The following is a 27,205-nucleotide window of genomic DNA, read 5'->3' on the forward strand; positions in this document are numbered from 1 at the left end:
GGCTAAAAGTTTGTAGACACCCAACCATCACATCTACTATACGGTTAAATGTATGTAAACACATTAAAAAGCTCAAGTGTTTCCAGTGAAGGGTAATTCTGATGTTACAGCATACAAAGACATTAGGGGAGATTTACTAAGGGCTCTTTCACACATGGAGTCCGCCAGACGGACTCCGTTTTTCTCAGTGGGGGATTGATCCGCTGAACCCCCGCTGAGCAGGAGGATGACAGCTGTGTCTCCGTGCTGTGTGCAGAGACAGAGCTGTCAGGTCCCCATGCATCTCTATGGGGGAATCGGATGGGAACGGACCGTCGGTCCGTACTCACCCGATCCCATCCGATCCGCTGGATGGATGGATAGATGGATGGATGGAAAGTAGGGTTTCCATCCATCCAGATTTGACGGATCAGATGTCAGCGGATATGTCTCCGCTGACACCCGAGGCCCCATAGAGATGCATGGGGTGACCGTTCAGATCCGTTAAAAAAACTGACAGATGGATCTGAACGGTCCGCCTGTGTGAAAGGGGCCTTAAAGTGCTATACACACAATCTGGTACAGCTGTGCATAGTAACAAACCAGCTTCTAACTTTGGCTTGTTCAACTAAGCTTTGATAATAAAACTTAGGTGACTGGTTACTATGCACAGCTGCACCAGATTCTGTGTGCACCGGTTTTAATAAATCTCCTCCATTGATGTACCTGACCTCATGAATGTTACTTTGGCTGAAGAATGGAGGCTAAAAGATGGGCCATATTAAAAGTGCAGTTCCACCCATTTTAATAAGTTTAGATGTATGTAATCCCCTTAAATAATACTTTTACCAATGGAAACTTTTTTTTTTTTTGCAAGGAAATACATTTTTTTCTTCTTTATTGATCCTCACTTCCGGGTCCGGCCGCCTATAGGCGATTACGTCATTCAGCGATTCGCAAGGGCTGCTGGGATGTATCCCAGCAGCCCTTGCGAATCGCCTAGTGACGAAACCTCCCATTATTACACCGGCACCAGCTGTACTCGGATGTATTGCATCCGTGCTCCGCCCCCCCTCCTCTCAGTGAGCTCTAGGGGATGTATTCCTTTGAGTCCGCACTCCGCCCCGCCTCTTCTCAGTGAGCACGGACTGAAAACATTTCATCCCGTAGAGCTCACTGAGAGGAGGCGGGGAGGAGCATGGACTCAATCCAATACAACAGAGTACAGCTGGTGCCGGTGTAATGATGCAAGGTTTCCACACTAGGCGCTTCGCAAGGGCTGCTGGGATATATCCCAGCAGCCCTTGCGAATCGCCGAATGACGTAATCGCCTATAGGCGGTCGGACCCGGAAGTGAGGATCAATAAAGAAGAAAAAAAGGTATTTCCTTGCAGGAAAAAAAAAAAGTTTCCATTGGTAAAAGTATTTTTTAAGGGGATTACATTTTACTCCACAGAAGAGAGCTGGGAAAAATATTTGAGACATCATTTTAGTGCACAGGAAGTTACAAGGACACTGGGCTTCTGGCAAGATTAACAGGTATGTTTCTGTACTTGTAGAAAATCTACTTGGCTTGAAATGAAGAAAATGAATGCAGCCACTACATCTAAAGACTTGTAAGCTGCAATACATTACATTTTTATTCACATCTTTACAGGTCCTTACCCTTATGCTAGCCATACACTAGCCAAAAAATCATTCGACAATCTGTCATTTGGTCCGTTCGTTTTTCGTCCAGTTAATGGGCACAAATAGAAAATCGGTTTTAACTTTTCAGAGCCGAAAAATCGAAGAAACAGTTTGGAAAATTCTGCCGAACTAACGATAAATTGAAAGGTTAATGTGTTTCTTGCCCAAACTGTTTGCACTAGGCATGTGAAAAAATGAACGAAAAACTGATTCATTTATGTCCAATGAACGATTTATCGTTCGAAATTTGGCGATTACACGATGGCATGATCGACTGCTCTCATGGCCGATTTTTCGTTTTTCGAGAATGAGTTTGAAAATTTTTTGGCTAGTGTATGGTCAGCTTTAGCCTAACCATTAAAGGATAAGTTCACCTTTTGTAACATGTTACACCCATATTCAGGGTGTAAAATTGTTGTGGAATGTTCTTAATATTTGTGTGGACATTTTTCAGGATGTGTTTTTAGTTAAATTGGCATTATGTCTCCCAGTGTTGGTTTACCTTTATTTGCTATGCACAGCGAATATGGCTTTAACTGGCATTGAGGAAAGACCTGTAGTTGTAGAAACCTTCCATTAAATGGGGACTGCACGGCACTTGCCTGATCCTCCTTACCAGCGGACGATCTGAGAGGCTATCGCGAACGAGCGAACGCTAGTCCGGATCTATGGCAGTGCGATGCAAACTCTGCCGCACAAATGTATATCAGCCAGCTGGGGGCCCCAGTATTCACTGGCGAAGATATGTTTGAGATGTGGAGTTATTATCATTTTGATAAGTATCTGCCCTTTTGCTGGAATAATGGCTGGTAGCTTTCTCTCATGCTCGATCCGCATGACTAAAACACTGCTGCTCTTTCCTTTGCAGATATAGTCTCATTTACTGGAACAGTAGCATATTCACTATCAAATATGGCTTTTATGAACTATATTATATAGGATTCACTCTAACAGGTTATGACGGGAGTACATGTGTATGTACTGGCATGGCCGCGTTCATGAGAATCCACACTATTTCCATTGTTTAGTGTTTGGTAATAGTGCATGGTTCCTTTTGCACAGAACAGTTGGTCCATTAACATACACTCCCATTTCCATTGTACTTTTGAAAATATACATGTCTGTGATTGGTTGTAAAGTCGCCACCTCCCATTGTTCATTGACTATAAATAAACAAGCGTCCTGTGTTGGAACGGGACGCTTTCTGTTGACATCGATTGTGACACAGATTGCGCCTGTTTCTCCCTTTGACGCCGACCGCTCTATTAATATCGGCAAGTGTGCTTTTCAGCGCAGCAAAGTTCTCCATGCACCAAGCAAATTTCTATGTGCCAGACCCCATTAATTTCCACCACAAAATGTTACAAATGCACTAACCCTCGCACCCAATGCTTTAGAGAGTCCTAAAATAAATAAATAAATGCATATTTTTTTTAACCTGCAAGAAAATGTGCATTTATTTATTTATTTTTGTAAATTCCTATACTTATTTGGCTGATGAACAGGATTATTGCAACACAAGCTTGGCTTTTACACCAATAATAATACAAGAGTTACACAATTTGTTAAAATAAGAATAAAAATTAGGGGAAGGTGCCTGGCCCTTTAAAAGAATATAATAGAACCTGCTGCCCCTTTAATTGTTAAAAACAATATATAAGTATGAATCGTGGGTAAAAAGGCGCTGGTAATCTTTTATGTTGCTGGATACAATTTTAAAGGTATCACGTATTTATAGGATTATTAAATTATGACATGAATGTGAAAAAATACGTGCTATGCATAAATTAGTGCAAGATATATTAAATAATAAATATCAAAGTGCTTAATAGTGCATCAACCTAAAATTACAGGTGTGGATTTTCACTAATATAAATGTCACATAAATATCACATAAATAAATTATTTAGTGCAACAAGCAGAAAGGTGCTTATTAGTGCATGCATAAATTACGTACCATAAAATGAATTATAATAAATAATCGTGCTTTCTAATAAAAGTGCTCAAAAAAATAAAAATAAATAAATATATATATATATATATATATATATATATATATATAATGTGTAAATTGTCTCTAAAATTCCAAACAATTCATGCAATCTGATTGTGCATTTATATTCTTGATTCTAAGGTGCTCCAGGTGATGGGGTGTGTCACACGTGGCCTCTTACCAGCTTTCAACAGGTCGTAATGACCCCCAACGCCTGTGATCCCTTTTTCTGGGTGGATCAGACCTCTCCTCGATATCTTTTGGCTTGAATATCCTGCTCCTACCTTAGGCGTGTATGGACCATATAGTCCGCATATAAAGATAAAAGATAGCCTCCAATAGTGAAATATTGTATGGTTTATTAAAAATACACTTGATATTCATATTCTTGATTCTAAGGTGCTCCAGGTGATGGGGTGTGTCACATGTGGCGTGTTTTGCGGCGGTCGGCGTGCGTCCCTGCCACTGCTACGAATGCCTCAGGGACGCAGGGCAGGGACGCACGCCGACCGCCGCAAAACAAACAGGGAAAGGAGAGATAGGAGGAAGCTGCAGATCCTCGGACAATATCTTCCCAATACCCGAACGATTTGGTACTGCCGAATTGCCCAGTGCCAGGAGGGCACATTAAATAGTAAGAGACCAATTGTGATCCTATAGTGTATTTTTAATAAACCATACAATATTTCACTATTGGAGGCTATCTTTTATCTTTATATGCGGACTATATGGTCCATACACGCCTAAGGTAGGAGCAGGATATTCAAGCCAAAAGATATCGAGGAGAGGTCTGATCCACCCAGAAAAAGGGATCACAGGCGTTGGGGGTCATTACGACCTGTTGAAAGCTGGTAAGAGGCCACGTGTGACACACCCCATCACCTGGAGCACCTTAGAATCAAGAATATAAACGCACAATCAGATTGCATGAATTGTTTGGAATTTTAGAGACAATTTACACATTATATATATATATATATTTATTTATTTATTTTTTTTTGAGCACTTTTATTAGAAAGCACGATTATTTATTATAATTCATTTTATGGTACGTAATTTATGCATGCACTAATAAGCACCTTTCTGCTTGTTGCACTAAATCATTTATTTATGTGATATTTATGTGACATTTATATTAGTGAAAATCCACACCTGTAATTTTAGGTTGATGCACTATTAAGCACTTTGATATTTATTATTTAATATATCTTGCACTAATTTATGCATAGCACGTATTTTTTCACATTCATGTCATAATTTAATAATCCTATAAATACGTGATACCTTTAAAATTGTATCCAGCAACATAAAAGATTACCAGCGCCTTTTTACCCACGATTCATAGTTAAAATAAGAATGTAATGCCACAAACCCTATGTGCCTAAAATCCAATGCCAAAATGACCATGTCAAAAATAACTGAACCACACATATAAATCGCAGTGCTTACCTTTCCTATATATGTGGATAGATCTGCCATCTGTTTGTATTCTTCTACAAACTTCTCCAGCAGTGTTCTCAGATTGCTCTGCAGAGCTGCGGCAAAGCAAAACACCAAGTGAGAGAAGACACGGAAGTTTACCACATGTTAAAGAAGAAAACAAGGAAATATTTATGGAAAGGACAATGGGAAGAAAGTGTAATATGTTAATTCCATGCTGTCCCTTCCCCAGATACAGTTCTATGAAGACTCCACGAGGAGTGCAGCACTACCATTATCTCAGTGCTTCTGGTCTATTTGCTTTCTACTTATAGGCCCTGCAATTTTCTGAACATTAATATTCCCTGCAATGGAAGTCTTAAAGTATAACAAAAGGCAAAACATTTTTTTTAGTCTTGGAGAGTGCCCAGGTTGTTCAGAAGCCCTTGGAAAGGCATCTTAAAGCATAACTAAAGGAAAAACTTTTTATTTTAGTTGGGGATAGAGGGGAAAGGAAATAGAACCCATGTCAGTGTTTATAGCAGTTTGTGTCGCTGTTACGGAGATTCACCCCCTCTATTTGTCATGTTTACCATTATAACTGAAAGTGAAAGAAAATCGCAAATTTTTGGCTGTCCCCAGAACAGTAGAGGGGAAATCTTCCAATGGAAGCACTAGTTCTGGTGACAACTAAGAACTCCCTTACTTTGGAAGGATTTCACTTACTGCTTTGGCTATGGGACAGGGAGTGAAAAAAAATCTCTTCAATTAGACAGATTTGGACAAAAAAAACTGACCGGGGTTAAATCCCTCCCATTCTATTTCAAATGAAAAAAAAAACGGGGATTCCTTTAGTTCTACTTTAAAGCGGAGTTCCACCCAAAAGTGGAACTTCCGCTTTAAGGACTCCTGACCCCCTGACATGCCACATTTGGCATGTTATTATTTTTTTTTGGGGGGGGGAGCGGGTACCTAATTTTGACTGGTACCCGATCCCACTTCTGCTCGGGCCGACATATCACAGGTCCCAGAAGATTGGTCCACCATTCAGAACGCTCAGCTTGACTCGCGCATGTGCAGTGGGCACCCAGCTGTGAAGCCGAAAGCGGTCACAGCCGGGTGCCCAAACTAGTAATGACAGCGCCAGGGAGAGGCAAGGGAGAAAACCGGGGCTTCGGGCTGCCGCATCGCTGGATCGTGGGACAGGTGAGTGTGTGTTTATTAAAAGTTAGCAACTACACTTTCTTTACCTGCTGACGTTTCATAAACACAAAAACGGCTGGAACTCCGCTTTAATGGGCTGCCAGGTGTTGACTGCAGCAACGGACAGCACTGGAGGTGTCCAATCACAAACATTTAAAGTAGCAAATAGAAAGTAAGAAACAGCCAGCCAGCTGATTAGCCGCTGGATTGCTTTTACAGAAGGGGACGCTTCCCCCTCCCACCGCTCACTGGCAATTCTCCAGACCCTCCCATGTGATTGGAGAGCCCAGTTTTCGGTCTGGCAATGCTGCCGGGTGATCACAGAGCTGGCTGGAGACCTACTGGTACCTGGCCATCTCTATGATCTAGGAGGCAGGAAGCAACATCATGCGTCACTTTCAGTTGGGCAGATGTGAAGCATGAGAACAATTTTTTTTTTTATCATCTCATGCTTTACAGGGTAGAGGAGAGATCTAGGGTTTTATAGATCCCAGATGTCTCTAAAAAGAGGACCTGTCATCCCTTATTTTATCACAAAAAAATAAATAAAAAAAAGAAAGGGACAGTATAAATATAAATAAAAAAATTGGATTTTTCCCTTACTGTAAAATCCTTTTCTCTGATGTTCATTGACGGACACAGCTCCTGAATCTTCTTACCCATTGGGTTATGCTGCCCCCCTACAGGAGTAGGACACTAAGCAGGAAAAAGCTTTACAACGCCTATGGGGCGAACCCAGGGGATATACTCCCACACTCTGCTATAGGCATTCAGTTTTGTTGCAAGTAGTGTCAAAAGAAAAATAACCCAACTCAATAGAGGGGTGGGTGCTGTGTCCGTCAATGAACATCAGAGAAATGGATTTTACAGTAAGACAAAAATTAAATTATCTCTTTTGTTCATTAACGGACACAGCTCTAGAATCTTCTTAACCATTGGGATGTCCCAAAGCAGTGTTAAAACATGAGGGGTGGAAAAAACACAGCAGAAAAAAATCCCAAAAGGCTAAACCTAGCCAACCAGGTAACAACTGGAGCTCACCTGAAAACAATGCACCCTGAAAAAGGACCAGATCCTCTCAAACAGGGGCCTGCAAAACCTTGCGACCAAAAGCAGCATCTGCAGATGCCAGTACATCTACTTTATAAAATTTAATGAAAGTGTGCACAGACGACCAGGTGGCTGCCTTGCAAACCTGTATCACTGACGCCTGATGGCTGAAAGCCCAAGAGGCACTAAGCACCCGGGTAGAAAGCGCCTTAACAGGGAATTTAAGAACCTGACCCTTGATGGAATAGGCCTGCACCACTGTCTGTCTTGTCCATCTGGAAATGGTCGCAGCAGACGTGACAAATCCTTTGCAAGGTCCATCCATAAGGACAAACAGTAAGGCTGATTTCCTAAACGACTCGGTTGCCGCAAGGTACACCCTGATCGCCCGACCCACATCCAGAGAGTGCAAGGCAATCTCCCTAGGATGTTTAGGCTCAGGACACAGGGAAGGCAACACAATGTCTTCATTCAGATGGAAACCAGAAACAACCTTAGGAAGGAACGACTGACAAGGGCGAAGCACCACTTTATCTCTGTGAGCCACCAGGTAAGGTGAACGACAAGACAACACCGCCAGCTCTGACTCCCTGCATACAGAAGTAATAGCCACCAGAAGGCTACTGTCTGGGACAATGTAAACAGAGGAAGCTCACGAATATTTTCGAAAGGCGGTTACTGGAGAACCAACAGCATCAAATTGAGATCCCACTGAGGCAACGGAGACCGTACTGGGGGAGCCAAGTGGTGAACCCCCTCAATAAAGGTGCAAACCAAAGAATTTGTAGCCAAAGGATGGTAAAAGAAGACCGCCAAAACCTGGCCCTTGACGGTACCCAAGGCCAGGCACTGCTCAACACCTCGTTGAAGGAATGCCAAAATCCGACCCACCGAAAGGGAACTGGGATGAACCCCAAGAGACTCACACCACGCAATGTATGTCTTCCGATGGTAAATCTTCCTAGAGGTATATTTTCTAGCCGTTAACAGCGTGGGAATCACCGATTCAGATAACCCCCTATCCTTAAGCACCTGGCTTTTAATAGCCAAGCCGTTAACGCCAGCGACTGTAAAGTCAGGCCAATAGATCTTCTCTGAGAAGGAGTCTCCAAGGGACATCGGGGACCAGCTGTTCCAGATCGGCGAAGCCAGTCTGGAGCCACTAGGATGACCGGATCCCTTTTGCCTCGATCCTTCGCAGGAGATGCAGCAGAAGTTTGAGTTGAAAGGCATATATCAGATGATACTGGCCCCAAGAAGCCACCAGTGTGTCTGTAGCGTCGGCCTGAGGATCCCAAGACCTTGCCACCTTCCTGTTGAGAAGAGAGGCCAACAGGTCCACCTCGTGAGTTTCCCACCAGAGTCACAGCTGAACATTAGAATGCCGGCTACCTCCCGAGCCGCCAGGATACTTCTTGTGCCTCCTTGGTGATCGACATACGCAATGGCTGTGGCATTGTTGAATCCTTACCAGGCACCCCGGAAGGCGATTTGTCCAATAAGTCAGATAAATCTTATTGCCCGAAGTTCCAGTATATTGATCGGTAGTCTTGACTCCTCCAGACCCCTTAAGCACATCCGTGCCCAAAACGCCTCCCAACTCGGACAGGCTGCAAACCATGGGGACTACCATTCAGTATGGGGGGAGGAAGGATTTGCCCTGTCGAATGCCGGAGAGTGAAGTCACCATATCAGGGACCCTCTCTTATCCCGGCTCAACAGGATCAGATTGTCTAAAGACAGTGGATCCTTGTCCCACTTGGCAAGAATCTCTCTTTGCAGAGGTCTCGAGTGGAACTGTGCAAATGGAACCGCCTCAAAAAAGGTAGACACCATCAGGCACAGCACCCACATGCAAGTCCTGAAAGATGCTTGACTGCTGAACAGGAGCCAAATTGCATCCTGCTGCTTTTTGAGTTTCTTCCCCTGGAAGAAACACTCTGGCTGAAGCGGAGTCCAGAGTCAGACCTAGATAGTCCAACTTTGTGGATAGAACCAGAGCAGATTTTTGGAAGTTCAATTTCTAACTGAACTCCTGCAGAGTCCACACAGTAATTTCCAGGTTGTCGTTTAGAGCAGTCGGAGACTCTGCTGGCAGAAGATCGTCTAGGTACCCAGTACCGCAATCCCCGCTGCCGCTACAACGCCAACACTTTTGTGACTACCCGAGGAGCTGAGGCGAGACCAAAGGGTAATGCCATAATTTGATAATGCTCTTCGCCCACGGCAAAGTGGAGGAAACGCTGAATATGAAGGTAAGTGTCACTTGATGTGGGGATGCCACTACCACACGAATGGACTCCATTTGGACCTTCTGTACTCGCACAAAGCGGTTCAAAGCCTTGAGGTTCAGGATTGGATGTACCTTGCCTTCCTTCCTGGGAACTGTAAACAGGTTTGACTAGAAACCTTGAAAACTTTCCGATTTTGGAACCGGAACAATCACCCCTAGTAGTAGAAAGTCTTTCACCGCCCTGAAGAGACCCCACAGGCGGTCTGGGGACAAACGCAGGTTGGAAGGAAAGAACCTCACTGGAGGATAAGCCTGAAACTTGATCATGTAGCCGGACCAAATGAGCTCGTGGACGCCCCTCTGTCTTGAATCAGGGAGGTCTACGGGTCCGGAAAGAAGTGAAGACATCCGACCACCTCAGACACGGGTGAGGGAGCCCCTTCAGGCAGAAGAGGGCTTGTCTGCAGGTCTGGAAGAACCCGCTCTCAGCTTACCAGACCAGGTCCTCTTGGAACCTCCGGAGGAGGTCTTGACAGACTTAGATTCTTTGTCTTGAGAGATCCTGAGAGATGAAAAGGCCGCATATAAGCTGTCAAAAAAGGTCCCACGTCCACGTCTGCAACGAGACTCCTTGCCCCTGGCAGCCTGTGGAAGAAGAGTACTCTTCCCCCTTGTAAGCTCCCTAATGATATCATCCAGGAAAGATCCAAACAGGCGATCCCCAACAAAGGGGAGAACAGATAAGGCCTTCTTGGAAGACTGGTCCACAGACCAGCATTTCAGCCATATCATGCGCCGAAGGACCACTGCTGTCATGGACAGCCTAGAAACTAAGGGAGCAACATCCAGGGAGGCATCACAGACAAACTGTAACCCCTGGACCAACTGTTCACCCAGCTCCGCAAGGGCAGGGGGAAGCTGTTCCCCCTCCAGATCCTGGCGCAAAAGCTTTGTCCACTCTGTTAAAGTCTGGGACACCAATGCTATGGTGGACACCGACCTAAGGACTGAACCGGCCACAGTAAACATGTGGCGGACCAAAGTCTCGGCTCTCCTGCCAAAGGGGTTTTTCCAAAGCCGGAGACTCCTCCACCGGAATTAGAGTTGATTTATTTAGCATGGAAACCTGAGAATCCACCACAGGTGGCACTGTCCACTTTTTTAACAGGGAATCTTCAAAGGGATACCGTCTAGCGAAACGCTCAGGCACTGACATATTGCGTTTAGGTCACTGACTCAGGACAATTTTGTCAAAGTAGAAGGGAAAAGGGAATACCTTTGTTGCTTTTGGGGAGCTGCGGGTGCCAAAAGTGACCAGAGCCTCCGACGCAGCAGCAGCTGCATCCTTCAATTTTAAAGTTACCCACACTGATACCATCAGTGCATTCACCAGCGCCGTTTCATACGCGGCTACAGTAGAAGAGGAATCATCCTCACTATTAGAGCACTCGAAGTGCGTGGACACAGAAACAGTAGGGTCGCTACATACTAAGCTCACCCCGAAATTTAACAATCAGGGGAGATCGCTGACTGTGATCCTGCAAGGGGATGCCGGCCAAGGGTCCACAAATGGACCACCTATGAGACCCCACAAAAGACAAGTGGGTTGCCTTAAGAGCTCACCATAGAGGACATAATAGAACATAGCCCCCCCTTAAAGGCGGGCCGTCCGCCATGACGCAGACGCGCAGGCAGGGTACCCCCACCCACACAATAATGGCAGCAAGACTGTCACTAAAAATAAAGTGCCCCCCACAGCGCCACCCTGTTCGAGGGAGGTGCCAAGATGCCCATATGGCCCAGCAGGCCACAAGCCGCAGCCTAAATTTTTGTGGGGGCCCAGCCACAAATAGCACGGATCCTCAGTCCGGCAGATGCCCAAGGGGGGAGTTGGGGGCTTCAGCTAGACCCACTGAGGCCGCCCCCTAACAGCAGCGCCCAACTCAGCCACATGGCCAAGTAGGCTGAAAACCGCTGCCTAAATTTTGAGGACGTGAGCCCCATCGGATCCAACCACCCAGGGCAGTGGAGGGGAAGGCAGATGCCCACACGGGAGGAAGTGGCTTTCAAGGGGGCAGAAAGACCCACAGTGACCCGTTTAGAGGGGCTGGAGGGGCGAAGGAAGGAGAACCCGGGGGTCCGACCTTCCCAAGGAGGTGCCCATGTCCACCCCAAATGTCCATCAGGGGGGTGCTGCAGGCCAAGACTCACGCTGGTACCAGGTCGTATGCGCCCTCGCGAGATGTTTAACTCGCTGGCCAGCCCCCGTCCAGTGGGGCTATGTCGCGACCGACCTAGCGCGGAGCTGAGGCCTGCGTGCGCTTGCTGTCCAGACTGGGGAGACCTTAAGGATCTAGAATATCTAATCCGTCACCCAGTCCAGCAGTTGATTGTAGTTCTCAGGAACAGAAGATAATAAAAGAGGAAAAATTTCAATTTAAAAAGAAAAAAAATGCTGGGACCAGAGATCACAGCAAGGAACTAGGTCCTTACTCCTGACTAGACAGAAAAAAACAATGCCTATAGCAGAGTGTGGGAGAATATCCCCTGGGACTGCCCCATAGGCGTGGTAAAGCTTTTTCCAGCCTAGTGTCTGACTCCTGTAGGGGGCAGCATAACCCAATGGTTAAGAAGATTCTAGAGCTGTGTTCGTCAATGAACGAAAGAGAAAATTATATAATTTTTTTTTTTTAAAGCGCTACTATTCCTTCATGCTCGTGCGCAGAAGCGAATGCATATGTAAGTTGTGTACGCATATGTAAAAAAAAAAAAATATATATATATATATATATATATATATATATATATATATATATATATATATATATATATATATATATATATATATATATACATACACAGTACAGACCAAAGGTTTGGACACACCTTCTCATTCAAAGAGTTTTCTTTATTTTCATGACTATGAAAATTGTAGATTCACACTGAGGGCATCAAAACTATGAATTAACACATGTGGAATTATATACATAACAAAAAAGTGTGAAACAACTGAAAATATGTCATATTCTAGGTTCTTCAAAGTAGCCACCTTTTGCTTTGATTACTGCTTTGCACACTCTTGGCATTCGCTTGATGAGCTTCAAGAGGTAGTCACCTAAAATGGTCTTCCAACAGTCTTGAAGGAGTTCCCAGAGATGCTTAGCACTTGACCCTTTTGCCTTCACTCTGCGGTCCAGCTCACCCCAAACCATCTCGATTGGGTTGAGGTCCGGTGAGTGTGGAGGCCAGGTCATCTGGCGCAGCACCCCATCACTCTCCTTCTTGGTCAAATAGCCCTTACACAGCCTGGAGGTGTGTTTGGGGTCATTGTCCTGTTGAAAAATAAATGATGGGCCAACTAAGCGCAAACCGGATGGAATAGCATGCCGCTGCAAGATGCTGTGGTAGCCATGCTGGTTCAGTATGCCTTCAATTTTGAATAAATCCCCAACAGTGTCACCAGCAAAGCACCCCCACACCATCACACCTCCTCCTCCATGCTTCACGGTGGGAACCAGGCATGTAGAGTCCATCCGTTCACCTTTTCTGCGTCGCACAAAGACACGGTGGTTGGAACCAAAGATCTCAAATTTGGACTCATCAGACCAAAGCACAGATTTCCACTGGTCTAATGTCCATTCCTTGTGTTCTTTAGCCCAAACATAGGGAAAAAAATTTCTTGGGCCCCCTTGAATCCAATTATCAACTATTTGGGGGCCCAAGGGGTAGCTGCTTTGGGCCCCACAACAATGACTAGACCTGGGGCAGCTGCCCCTTTTGTCTGGTGTTAAAGACAGCCCTGATTCTAACAGTCTATTCAGTAGGACTATCAGCTGTGTATCCACCTGACTTCTGCACAACACAACTGATGGTCCCAACCCCATTTATAAGGCAAGAAATCACACTTATTAAACCTGACAGGGCACACCTGTGAAGTGAAAACCATTTCAGGCGACTACCTCTTGAAGTGTGACTCTACAATTTTCATAGTCATGAAAATAAAGAAAACTCTTTGAATGAGAAGGTGTGTCCAAACTTTTGGTCTGGTGTGTGTGTGTGTGTGTGTGTGTGTGTGTGTGTGTGCACGGTATTACAGTATTTGCGCAGCAGATTTTTTTTTTTTTTTTAAATGCAATTTTTTTGAAAAAAAATACACTTTCATGAATTTTAATGCAAAAAAAGCACAATATATAACCCAATTTTTGGTAAAATATAAAAGATGGTGTCACGCCAAATGAATAGATACCCAACATGTCACGTTTTAAAATTGCGTGCGCTTGTAGAATGGCAGCAAACTACGATACTTAAAAATCTATATAATAATTTATATATATATATATATATATATATATATATATATATATATATATATATATAGTATAAAAACATGAAGGGAGCCATAATTGCTTATTACACATAAAGGCGTTGTTTCCTGTTTGGTGGCACTACATAAAGGATGTGCCTTGCAAATCATCCAATCTCGCAAGCCTGCAAAAACTGCAGTCTCCGATGACATGAAAAACCCACAAAGCTCCCTGTAGCCAGAGACCATGCATTTTTTGCCTGGTCAATGCCACTCTATGCATATTTTTCTCAGAATGAACAAGTTCAATACAAGCTCAAAAATGTTTTCAACATTTTACACTGTAAGGAAGAGAAAGAGGTCTTTACTTTGCACTGTGGTCCTGTGCAGTGATAAGGATGTGCTGTAAGTCATCTCATCTTCTCCTCTCTCTTGCTGTAGGTTGTTTTCCTTCTCTGTCTCTTTACAAAGCAAAACCTGATGAAAATAAATATATAGGAATAACAGTTAAAGCTTTATGTTTCAGTAATGTAATGTAATATAAGGCTTAATATATGTGGCAAATTAACTGTAGGGGTGTGTTATGCACCTGCAGTAACAGAGAATTGTGGTGTTAATGGACACCTTTCATGGAGAAAATTAAGGCTGCAAGAATTCCAGACCGCTTAGGTCTCTTGTCAGGGTGGGAGAGTATGAACTAGATCATTCAAAAAAGTGCCCATGGGACTTTTAAGGACATACACCAGAAAGAAAAACAATTCAATGTACAAACCATAAAATTTTTATTGAACAAACCATAACATTTTTATTGAAAACAAGCATATATTAAAAACATTTGTATAGGTATCAAAACCATAACAATACCAAAAATTCATGAGATGCTAACACATATCACAGATAGTCACATTAGAGGGATTCAAAAGCTTTTTAGATGTCAAGTGAAAGGAGAAATCCTAGAATTTTACAGTTATTCAGCAAAGAAATCAGGTGAATGACTTTCCAGACATTGTCCCCCACCTGGCGGCCAGGCACGAAGCCAACCTGATCCCTATGGATCAGGTAGCACAAATATTTATTAATGCGAGAAAACAGGATTTTCCCCAAAAGTTTCATGTCTTCATTCAGCAAAGAGATGGGGCGTAAAGCCTGGGGGTCATGCGTTGGTTTTAGGAATTATAGAGATGTATGCCCGCATGGAATCAGGGGCTAGGCAGCGCTCCCTGCTTCATGTTACTGAAGTAGGCCACCAGGTGGGGGAGCAAGAGAGAGGAGAACTTGCAGTAGTACAGGCCAGAGAAGCCACCCGTTCCCAGAGCCTTCAAGGTTCAAATGCACTTGATGGCCTGGGCCATTGCGAGCTCAGAGACATCAGCATTAAGGGCCTCATGGGGCCGCCAAGGAGAGAAAAGGAAGGTGAAGATCGCAAAAGTGTTTTGAGCATTTCTTCCATTTTTCTATTCCTCCCTGTATGATGGGGTTTGAGTTGCACCTACTGGTAGTGATTTCCACACCGGTTAGCAAAACACTTAATTTTTCTTTTTCTTTCACATACATCTATTTTTTTTCTGATCAAATATCTACAGAGAGACCATGTTGTTAGAAATAATAAGAGCATGCTGTTTAAATCTGCACTAGATAAAGAATATATATATATTTGAAAAGATGTGTACACTAAGGCCAATCTCCATAATGGATCTGGAAGAATACTTACACATCCATTAAAATAAAAAAACACGACATGAATAATGCTGGCTTGGCAGAGCGCACAGCAGGATAAACCCCGTCAGAAGAGCCTTGGCCAGGAGCTGTGGAAGGGGCAGAGAGCCACCCACCTGCGGCCACAAAGAAACCACACGGCGAGATTTGGCTGAGTAAAGTGAATAACTGTAACTATATCTACTGAAGGAGTGAACGTTGCTTCACAAACCACATTGAGATGTATGCTGCTGTTTGATCATCTCTGCTTTGTCTATGATGTTGCTAAATATTATTTTTTGTATTTGAATTGCTGATTCATGTATTTTTGGCATATTTATGGTTTTGGATACCTATTTAAAAGTTTTTATATTTACTTGTTTTGAATAAAAATTGTAATGTTTGTACATTGAATTATTTTTCTTTATGGTGTACTTCCTTAAAAGTCCCTTGGGCATTCTATTCGTATAAGCTAGGTCATACGTTTTGGGACTAATCTACGCCTTACCCATGCACTCAAACAACATGGGCGATTCCTCAGACTGTGCTGGAGCCACCACGAGGAAACGGACCCGTCAGAGAGCTGTCAAACCATGGATCACTGTGTCCAATCAGGAACGCGTTTCGGAGGCAGGACCACGCCTCCTTCAGCCTGATGACCATGCTAACCTCCGTGAGTTATATACGAGTGGCAGTTAACCCCACAATGTGCATAAAAAAGTAAAGGTTGCTAAGGAGAACTGCAAGTGTTTTCCAAGATAATCGCAAAGTCATGCGATCAACAGTGCATATTCCAAAGCAATGTGTATCCATATACAAATTAAACTTTAAAGTGCTCCGTGCAGTAATGAAAATGACGTGAATAAATAAATATCACAAAAAATTATTATAATAACTAATGCAATGCTAATCTCAGCAATCTATTCACAATATATTCACTCTATTCACTTAAGGAGAACTGCAGCCTGGAAATTATAATTCCTGGAGGTACGCATGGTCATCAGGCTAATAAATCAGGCGTAGGCCTGCCTCCGAAATGCTTTTCTGATTGGCCACAGCGATTCATGGTTTAACAGCTCTTTGACAGGTCCATTTCTTTGTGGTGTTTCCCTGGCGGCTGTTCCATCTCCACAGCGGCTACAGCACCAGTCTGAAGAATCACCCATGCCACCTTCACACTGGGCTTAACATACCTTTTACCATGTACCTTTGTGAGTGTGCATTTGTCATTTATTTTTTATCCATTTGAATAAAGCTGTGTTACACTATTGGCAACTTGATACCCCTTTTTCCTTATCCCATCACCTAAGCACACTAGCAAACAACTAGAGCCTAAACAGAGTGGGTAGGGTTAAACTGGGGAGCAGGGGAGGGGGGTTCCAGTGAAGCTTTTACCAGTGTCCAATCACTTGAAGCTAGCAGCACATACCCCATGGTCTATGAATCGATTCCTGTGTCTGTGTGTTCTATAAAGATGTAACATTTAATATACTCCATCCCACCTCCAACAATGAATGGAGAGGACACGTTTCGCAGATTGACAATGACTATTTAGCATAATAGCAAACCTGAATGATATCAGCGCATTCATCGCAGACTCTCTTCATCAGCCTTTGTGTTAGATCCTGACAAGAAGCTTCCTCACATCCTGCAAAAACAGGAATGATAAATGCAGATTATACACGGAACAATCAAGACACAGGGGAAGTGAGCTATGAAGATTGGAAGAAAAACACTCTGTCATTTTATCAGATATGAAATTAGGATTTGTCAGACTGCATTGTTTGGGCCTTCTGCATCTCTTTTCATAAAAAGCTATTTAGAACAATGTTATTTGCCAGTTCACAAACAATTATTTTGAAGAAGCAGCAACCATCTTTATCATTAAAATGCTGCTAAGAAGTAACTGAATAATGGAAATAGATACGCAAAACTATAATAAGAAAATCCTAGTAGTAGACAAGCCTGTGTAGAGGGACTTTAAGGTTGTGATGATGGTATCAGTTTGAGATGTTTGTGAGATCATTCAAAGTCAATGACAGGTGCACTTATCCTGCACTTGACCTCTTTCTGATCTGCTTCAAGTGGGTTGTAAATTCCCATAGATTTGTATAGGAATGTAAAACCCATCTCATGCAAAACAAAAGCCCATCAACCCTTAGCCAAATTCAACTGGACTTACTCTGTAAAATTTTAGACATTTCATCACTAACCTGAATAGCTTCCTCAACTCTAATGGGCATTTGACACATACCCTAGCCAAATGTCCATTTAAAACTCTAAAGGCTTGTTTATACTTGCTTTAAAATGTGGCATTGGACACGCTTTTTAAAGCGCTTAGAATGCCAACCAAAGCACCAATCACTAAATAAAATGGTAAGTTTACAGTCCTGTTCACATGTTTCGTTTGTTTTGCTTCAAAAATGATACCCCATGTCACTTTCATTGTGCTTCAAAGCATCTCCAAAGCCTCCATAGAAGTCCAGACTAGAGTGGAGCAACTTGCAGAAGGCACATGTGGTGTGCAACATGGGGACGCTATCCTGGAAGGTGAACAGGTATCGGAGAGAAACGACTAAGCGTCAGAAGATCAGCAGAGCCGGGGGACCGGAGCAGTAGAAAGTAGAACATGTCACATATGGTGCACAGCGTGGGAGCAATGAAGCAAGAGCTGAGCAGGGACCAGAGAAGAGGAGGATCAGCAAACCAGAGGATCAACAGAGCTTGGGGTTACTACTTGAGCAGGGGATCAGCATAGCCAGGGGTTACTACTGAGCGGGGTATCAGCAGAGCGGGGGGTTACTACTGAGTGGGGTATCAGCAAGGCAAGGGGGGTGCTACTAAGTAGGGGGTCAGCAAAGCTAGGGGTGACTACTGAGCAGGGGGACCATCTAATGACTGTGGAAAGTGAAAAGAAATCAGGTGCTCTATATTCACCGAGGTATATGAAGCCAGCAGAATTTTAAATCCGTTTTGGCTGTACTGACCCTTTTATTAAAATCAATAGTACACCGGTACTCTCATGCAGGGGGTACCTGTGAGTTGTGGCTGTAGTCTCTCTAGCTCCCTCTGGTGTTGGTCCTGCAGTCTCCTTATGTTCTCTTCCTCATCGCTGAGAAGGGTCTCTCTGAGGTTGCACAGCTCGCTCTTCTTTTCACTCTGGAAGTTTTCACTGATGAGCTCCAGCTGAGCTTTCTGGATCTGAGTAAGGCTAATACGCTGTGCTTCCAGCTGCAGCACTGTATCAGCCTTCACACAAGACACATTTAAATAAAATCTCAGTTTAATAATACATGATCAAATAGAAACCACAATTTACTTTTTTTTTTTCTTTACACTGCTTTTTATTACAGTACTGATGATGAAAATCTTTTGAAAAATGATCAATTTTAGAATAATAGGTTGCATACGTAGTGATCCTACGGCAGATCTCGGCTGTCCCCTGTGCAACTCTCCATTGAATGTGATGTTGTACTGCAGCCTTATTATCCCCTCTCTCCCGCAAATGTATTACATTGCTTTACAACTGACGGCAAGGCCAAAAAGAAGTGAACTTGGACACGAGAAATACAATATCAATCATCTAGAGAAATTCAATACATATCAGAAATACTTCTGACAAAGTTCCCTGACTTCCTACTGACAAAGTTCCCAGACTTCCTAACTGTGTGATGAATGTGGGGGTACGCATTAAGAGCCCTTTTACACCTAAGCTGTTCATTTCATGTCTATGGGTCCTCAACAGGTCTAAAAACGTACCTGACCTTAGAGGATGCATATGGGGAGTGCCCATTAGAAATTACAGGAGCACCCCCAAACCCATGCACAAGGTGACGTGCAATACAATGCGCATGTGTAGGTTTGGATCTGCCTTGGGGACTCCCACTTATGTGTTGTGGGGCTATTCATCTTGAATGGAACATCTGTGCACTAAAGCAAAAGATGAAGTAAGGTTTTCAAGTGGGAATGCTTGCTCTGTGCTTATGAAAGACCTACAGACGAGAGAGAGAACTCATGTTGGATGTCTCCAGTAAAATAATGTTCACTAGGGGCCTAAAGAACAGGCAGGGATGTAGTGCACAGGACTGCAGTCTCTAACAAGTAATGCACACTCCTCCCTATGCAATGGTACTATATAGTGCAACAGGTTGGGTGACATATACATGCACATTAATTTAGTTTTGGTAAGTAAAAGGTCAAATACAATTCAACTAAACATCCAAGCATTTAGCTTAAAGTAGAACTATAGGAAAAACATTTTTTTTTCATTTAGGAAAGGGAGGGTTATAAACCCGGTAAGATTTTTTTTGGCCATCTGTGTCCTATTGGGGAGATTTACCTTTACTTCCTGTCCCATAGACAAAACAGGAAGTGAGAGGAAATACCTGCAAATTAAGGGAATCTTTTTGGGCCCCCAGGTCACCATAGCTAGTGTGCCCATTGGAAGTTTTTCCCCTCTATTACATTTTTGGGGATAACACAAAATTTGTGATTTTCTATTACTTTCACTTTCAATAATAGTGGTAAACAGGAGAAATAGAAAGGTGAATCTTCCTAACAGGGACACACAAAGCAGTAAAAACGGTGTTCTAATCCATTTCCTCTACATTTCCATTTCCTCTCCATTTCCTTTCCATATACAAAACTAAAAAAAAAAACATTTTGCCTTTATCAATGCTTAATGTTTTAAGATGCCATTCAAAGGGATTCAGATTCAACTGGACAGAAATTAGCACCAGTACAGAGCATAATGCATTATACTGTACACATGACATACCTCCATTACTTACCTTCTCCTGAAGAACTGTATCCAGTTTCTGCTGTAATTCTTCATTTTCCAAATGTGTTCTTTCTAAAATGAAAGATCCTTCTTCAAGTTTTCTAGTTAATTCATCAATTCTTTGAAGCAAAGATTCTCTTTCTATTAAAATATTAACAGATTCCTGATTAGAACTGTAGATTTGAGGTGATAAATGCACTTTAGTTGGATGGATAGTTTCCTCCGTTAAACATTCTAGAGAATGAGAAGCATCATCTGATACAATCAGACTGCGCTCTGTAGAGTCTTCTATATGAACTTGGATGTTGCCATCCCTATGGATTGGTTCACTGTCTAATTCTAGCACTACTTCCTCTATTTTAGTAGTGTTTCTTTCTAAGCTTAGCAATTTTACTTGTTCTTTTAACTGATGTATTTCAGTCTGTTTTAACTGTAACTCCTCAGAGACACTGGAAAGTTTCAAAGAAAGTTCTTGCTTGTCCCGTTGGGCAATCTCTAGCTTTTCCATCAGTTCTGTAGTGTCTTTCTCTACAACCTCTCCAAGCTCCGATCTGTTAGCTTTGACCAAATCGGAAGCTCCAGAAACAATCAAGTGGGCCTCCTTTTGGGTACCCCATTTTAACTTTACAATCTCATTATTAAGAACATCTAACTTTGTTTTATACTCCTCTTCAAGCTTAGCTTTGCTGTCTTCCACCTGTTCCTTCAATTTTACCAGACAGGAATATTCCTCTTTAAGCTCATTGTAGTTGACCTCAAAATTTTTCTCGGCAAAGGAGAATGTGTTCTTTTGACGTTCAATTTCTTCTCTCAGCTGATGTTCCAGGTTCCTGAGTTGTGCATTTTCTGAAGTTAGCAGTTCAATCATATTTTTTAGGTCAGAACTTTCAGAGTCTGTCCGATTTTCACAGTTTCCAGTGCTGTGCTTTTTTAAGGCGTCATATTGGTCTTTTAGAAATCTATTGTCTGTCTCCAAAGACACCACTTTTTGCTTTAGAGTGTCTTTTTCCATGACCTCTTTCTCAAGGGTCTCAATTTTTAGCTGCAGCGCCTGAACTTCTTGCTCCATTGTTCCTTTCTCCTTTTCCTCTCTCCTCAAACACTCCAGTTCTTTCTGCAGCTCGTTAATTTGCGTCATCATTTGTTCTGAATTCGGATCATTGACAGACTGCAACAAGTCTTTCAATTTGGAGATTTCCAGCATCAAGTAATTCTGTTTGGTTATCAAGCTGTCTTTTTCCGACTGCATGGCAGTGATAGTCTGACTCATTTCTTGCTTCATCTGATCTATCTGCTGTTTATATTGCACTTCTAAGTTATCTTTGAGATTCTCAATGTTGGTTCTGTGCTCCAGGGTTAAGTCCTCCTTGAGCTTCGTGAGCTCCTCTTCCTGGCTGAACAAGAAATGTGTTCTAAGTTTCTCGAATTCAGCTTCCTGAGATTCTGCCATCCTGTCCAACACCTCGTCCTTTTCCCTTTCCAGCATATCCAGTTTGATCTTATAATTGGTCACCTCAGCCTCATGTTTTGATTCTAATTCTTTGGTAAATTCATTGGCTGCGGCCAGTTCAGCTTTTAGATTGTCAATGGTGACGAACAAACTGCTGGCCTCGTTCAATTTGTTTTCCTTTTCGGTGAGGCTCTCCCTGGCTTTGTGCACCTGCTCCCTGGCATAGCTCAGATCCTGCAGCAGATCCTCGATTTGCATCTGTAGCTGCGATTTCTCTTTTGAAGCGGCCTGTAGTCTGTGAGAGAAATCCTCCTTCATTTTATCCTTCTGCTCATCGGATTGCTGCAATCTAGCGTTTAATTCACTAATGACCACGTTTAGCTCATTGATCTGTTGCGTGGAGGTGCTGATGGCTGCCTGGCTCATTACACTGCTCACTTCTTGCCTGTGCTGGGCAAGCAGCCTCTCAATCTCCAGCGTGTGTTGCTTGACCAATTCCTGCTTCATCTGTACAATCTGCTGCCCATGCACCTCGTCTAGCTCAGCCTGAAGCTGCTCCAGTTTCCTTTGTGTCTCCAATTCTATTCGCTGCAGAAGGCCTGCCTCTGACTGACTGTCTCTGTAATGCTTTTTCTGAAGGTCCTCCACAGTTCCCATTAACTGCTTGATTTCGTCGGAGGATCTCCTCTCCTTTTGTCTGGAGCTGTTCAGTTCTTCGGAAAGGTTGCGGATTTCCTGGCTCTTCTGGGTTAATTGTGCTTGCAGTTCATCGAAGGATTTTTCGGATTCGGCAATCCTTTCTTTCAGTCCCAGACTCTTGATTTCTTCATTGTGTAAGGTTGATTTCAGACTATCAAGCAGCAAGTCCTTCTCGTTCAGCTTTTGTTCATAAGATAATTCAAGTTCTTTTTTCTGCACCTTAAAGGAAAAGCAACAGTCTTAGGACAGGAGGCAACTAGATATTTAGATTGTTTTATTATCTAGCTGGGATATACTGGGCCGAATTTACATGGAAAAAAGTATGTAATACCCAATAACACCAAACAGTTTTAAAATGTGATTTTTAAACAGATTTCTATGAAAAGCTGCATTTTATTGATTCATCGGGTACTTATTTTTTCAGATTTAAAACACCTAGTGGTTTCTCCAACCTTTCAGGGATTATGATAGGGAGATCTCTGCATGCAGGTTTTCAGGTCTGCACACCTGTCAAAGCCATGACATTGAAACTTTCCTATTGTTGTTCATATCCTATTTTCTAGAAGTCAATCTTTGCTATGTGACTACTTTGTACTGTTTATATTTGAAACATTTCCAATAAAATTTAATGTAAAAAAAAAAAAAACAAAGAAAAAAAAAAAAAACCCCATGACATGAGGTTTGAACTCCAATTGTCCCGATTCTAAAATGATTTTAAAATATGGAAAATACAACAATTGAAGCAAGTACAACCCAAAGTGGTTGGAAAGAACCACAGAGGGGGTAAACAGAGCTGGGGACAATCCCTTAGGATATAAACAGCCAGCAGGAACCTCAGTAAATCAGACTACATTTGTTAATTTATTAAATTTTTTTCCACAGATACTGAAATATTTATTTTGGCTGTATTCACCATGTAAGTCCGATAAAAAAAAAAAATGTTCCTTCCTCTAAACTTAATTATGCCTCTAAATAGGAACAGGACCCACATTGCACATTGGACCAAGCACGATAGGACCAGATCTGGACCACCACAGCAGTGGAAGCAAACTACAAGGTGCCACTGAGGTGATACATGTTCCCACCAGGTTGACGCATGTCTCTATAGATTTTTGTCCGCACAGTTTCCTTGGCTTCCCCGAAACTGGCTCCTTTTTGCATATCTGGTGGACATGTCAAGTTACACAATGCATTTGGGGATGGGTATAACAACTCTTACATACCCTTTCTCCAAAAACATTCACAATGAACACTTTAGAAGCCTTACTAAAGTGAAACTCTAAAATTGCAATTTTGCCTGTAATTACTATGTTAAATATATTTACTTTGATATTATGCATTTTCAGGCTAGTTGACTGTCTAGCTTAGAAAGTCTAACTTGAGCTAGACAATCATCTGACTTCTGTTCTTTACCGACAACAGTTTCTCTCTTGAGCTTAATTTGCTAGCTGTCATGCACTTCCTGAAACCATTGTTTGTCTTTCCAAGAGAAAGCCAACCTAGCTTTCATTAAACCCACACCTGTACTGCCCAGTCCCGTCCAGCACTGCCCCCATCCCTCCCAGCCTTGTCTCCCTTGGCGTCCCATTTCCATTGGGATGATATTGCCAGCCGACTTGCAGGCATCACTTCCTGTAATATGTATTTCCCCCTTGCGCTGTCAATTCTGGCAATGATGGTGCTAGCTTTCTTGGTAAATGCCTGCCAGCTAGCTACATCACTATCAGGAATTTTGTAGCTAGCCTGGAAAGGACACGCCCAGGAACCTCACAGAACAGAATAACCAGACCTTAAAAAGGGCACGTGACAGGCAGGTTTTAAGAAAAAAAAAAAAAAGGTACAAGGATGTATATTTTGAACTTTTTGATAGGACAGATGTTATAACATGATGGATTATTGTTGATTAGTGCTTTTTGAGGGTGATACCTTTCCTTCCACATTTTTTGTAAACCTGTCGAGCTCTCAAAAACCCAATTTGCTCTAACGGCTCACAGCCACTAAATTAGTCATACCAAAAGCCTGGCTCACGCGATCTATCCCCCTTTTCAGAGGTTATGCCCCAAATTCATTGGATTAATGAAAAGCTAATCTAATAAGAAAAATAAAAGATCACCAACAAGTTACCTCCTATAAATAGATTTGGGGTAAAAATAAGTTTATAGATACCCCAAGACTGTGTATAGAATCACACCCAAGAAATCTCTGGGGTGTGGTCCTCAAAGACTAGAAGCAGCCTATAAATAGGATTACAGATCCACAAGAAAATCTTATGCGAGGACTCAACAGGTATTGGTAAACAATGCTGGAAGTAAAGATCAAAAAGGAGTCCAGGTGGGACAGTGCCACACTATGTGTGGGTGAGCTGGGTTGTGATGAGCTACACCAGTAAGGTAAGTAATTTCAGTGCTGCTCACCAATTCTTCACAGCGTTGAGAAGGAACATAATGCGGGCTGCAAAAAATCAGTGTTTCCGGTTATGCTGGACTCCTAGGTCTACTGTACAATATCCAGATCATGTCCTCCAGCTACTTTCTACCCTAGGTGCACATGCTAATGGTCCGCTGGCCAGCTTGATGTCAATCTGAGGCGTTTCGCTCGCCAATAGGATCAAGAGTTGAAGAAGCTCAATCCTATTGGCGAGTGAAATTGTCAGTGTATGCCTTCTCAGTGCTGTGAAGGATTGGGAAGCAGTACTGAAATTACTTCCCTTACTGGTGTAGCTCATCACAACCCAGCTCACCCACACACAGTGTAGCACTGTCCCACCTGGACTCCTTTTTGTCCTTTACTTCCTCCACATATCCCCACTTTGCTTGGTGTAAGGTGTTTACAGATCGAGTGTAAATTGTATGCCTACATGAGAGCAATCCAGCCAATACATAATCTGAGTTCCCCCTACCCACACCCACCAACATTGATCAGTCCGGGACTTAAATACCGCACACCACTTGGCAATCAAGTTATTGATTTGGAGAATGAATTGTGGAATATGTCTGATTTATATCCTTTCCAAGGATCTTCGTGGAAACCCCTTGAATTTAATTCTATCCAACACTATATCATCCCATACAGACTGGTTATTCAGTGACCCCCCCCCGCCCCCCCCCCCCCCCCACCAATGTGTGCATGGTTTTGCGAATGAAAGGGAGTTGCAAGCAGCTGCTAGGCCAGTAATGACAAAGTTTTCAGTTTTTTTATTTAAATTTTGGTAGTGGTGGAGGTGTTTAATTGCTCCAACTTAGATTTTTTGATTGTTTATTAAAGCTGTGCATTTATTATCAATACCCGTTAAGTCCTCCTATAAAATTATCTTTTGGATCTTTAATCCTTTTATTTATAGGATTAAAGAAAAGCGGAGATTAGGTCTTTATAATACTATGCCTAAATTCCATAAAATATGGGTCTTCTGGTTTCAAGGCTTTCCTCTCTACCAACTTTGACCACCGTCTATTGAACCTTTAATGGTCCCTCTCAGGGCATTCAGACACACATGCCGCCTAAAACTCCCCTGGCCGGTCCCTTTCCTTGTCTCCTTACTAACCTCCTTGTCCCCCCTAAACAATAACCTTCTTCCCTACCCCAACCAACCCCCCCACCACATTCCAACCCCCTTCTTTTTTTGCTTGTTTTCCAAATTTCAAATACATAAATCTTTTGCACTTTCATAGACCACTCGATACAGAACCCATTACATCTGTTCTGTTTCTTTATCATCATAAGAATGGTTGGCCACTGTGCGAGTTTCTAGTTTGGCTGTTAATTGCTTTAAAAGTCTTAAAAATGTATATCTTCAGCAGAATCTATTATTGCTAAACCAAAAACTGTTTTGTAGACTTTGTTTTTCCTCTTTTTGAGACTCAATAAAAATTACTGAGCAAGAAAAAAAAATGTTCCTCCCTGAGCTGATAGGTCGAGTTAACCCAAAACTGATATATCGGTTTATGGAAGATGCTGGAGAGGTAAGACAACTGGCAATGTCTTGGACCACTACTACCAGGCAGGCACATTTCTTCGAATCGGCCAAAGATGGTTCTGCGTGGCTCGACCGCGACAATGTCTTATACCTCTCAGAGATTACTGAGGAGATCTCCCAAGTTCCCAAGGCAGCACACCTACTGTGCCTATTATACCAAAATCCTACGCTCCCAGCTGCATTTTGTATTTGCTTTATATTATAGAGAATGTCACAGAAGGAGCTGGGAAAAAAAACTCATGACAGCAACACAGTCAGTAATTATGGCAAGGAGGTATCGCTGTTGGAAAATGTTAGACCTGTAAGAAGTCAGGGGCTTCAACTAAATAAAATATTACTTTTTTTGGGGGTCAATTTACTAATACTTAGGGCCTGTATACACTGCTCTGGACAGCTGCAGCACATTCTGGCTGCAGTGAGTGATGTGCGTTTCAGTGCATCAGCACAGTTCATTTTATTTTATTTTTTGTACCAACTTTAAATATTGAATGCAATATTTAAAATGTGAGTTCACTACAGCGATTTACAACATATGCAGTAAATATTGCAAATGCAGTAAATATCACAAAAGAAAAAAAAAAAAACACAGCCCTATTACCTTAAAGTATACTCACAAAAAAAAAATACACTAGATAATTTTCTTGCTGGCACCTTAATAACCAGCGACTCATCCCAGCCTGGCTCATTCAGCTGTCAGCTGGAGATTTCCTTCAGTTTTCACTATAGATACAATTTAATA

At 42.6% G+C, this 27,205-nt stretch overlaps 1 protein-coding gene across 1 annotated transcript in view; it reads right to left on the bottom strand.

Annotated features, from left to right (window-relative positions):
* AKAP9 (A-kinase anchoring protein 9) overlaps window positions 1-27,205 on the bottom strand; it is a gene marked incomplete at its 5' end in the record, with an annotated part of 407,878 nt that overhangs the window by 267,261 nt on the left and 113,412 nt on the right. Inside the window, 5 exon segments of the mRNA XM_082257825.1 lie at window positions 5,111-5,196; window positions 14,238-14,346; window positions 17,133-17,212; window positions 18,600-18,813; window positions 20,355-22,712. Of these exon segments, the coding sequence (XP_082113951.1) occupies window positions 5,111-5,196; window positions 14,238-14,346; window positions 17,133-17,212; window positions 18,600-18,813; window positions 20,355-22,712 (2,847 nt within the window).

The sequence above is a fragment of the Pelophylax lessonae genome (genome assembly GCF_965119305.1).
Source record: "Pelophylax lessonae genome assembly, chromosome: 5".
Lineage (NCBI taxonomy): Eukaryota > Metazoa > Chordata > Amphibia > Anura > Ranidae > Pelophylax > Pelophylax lessonae.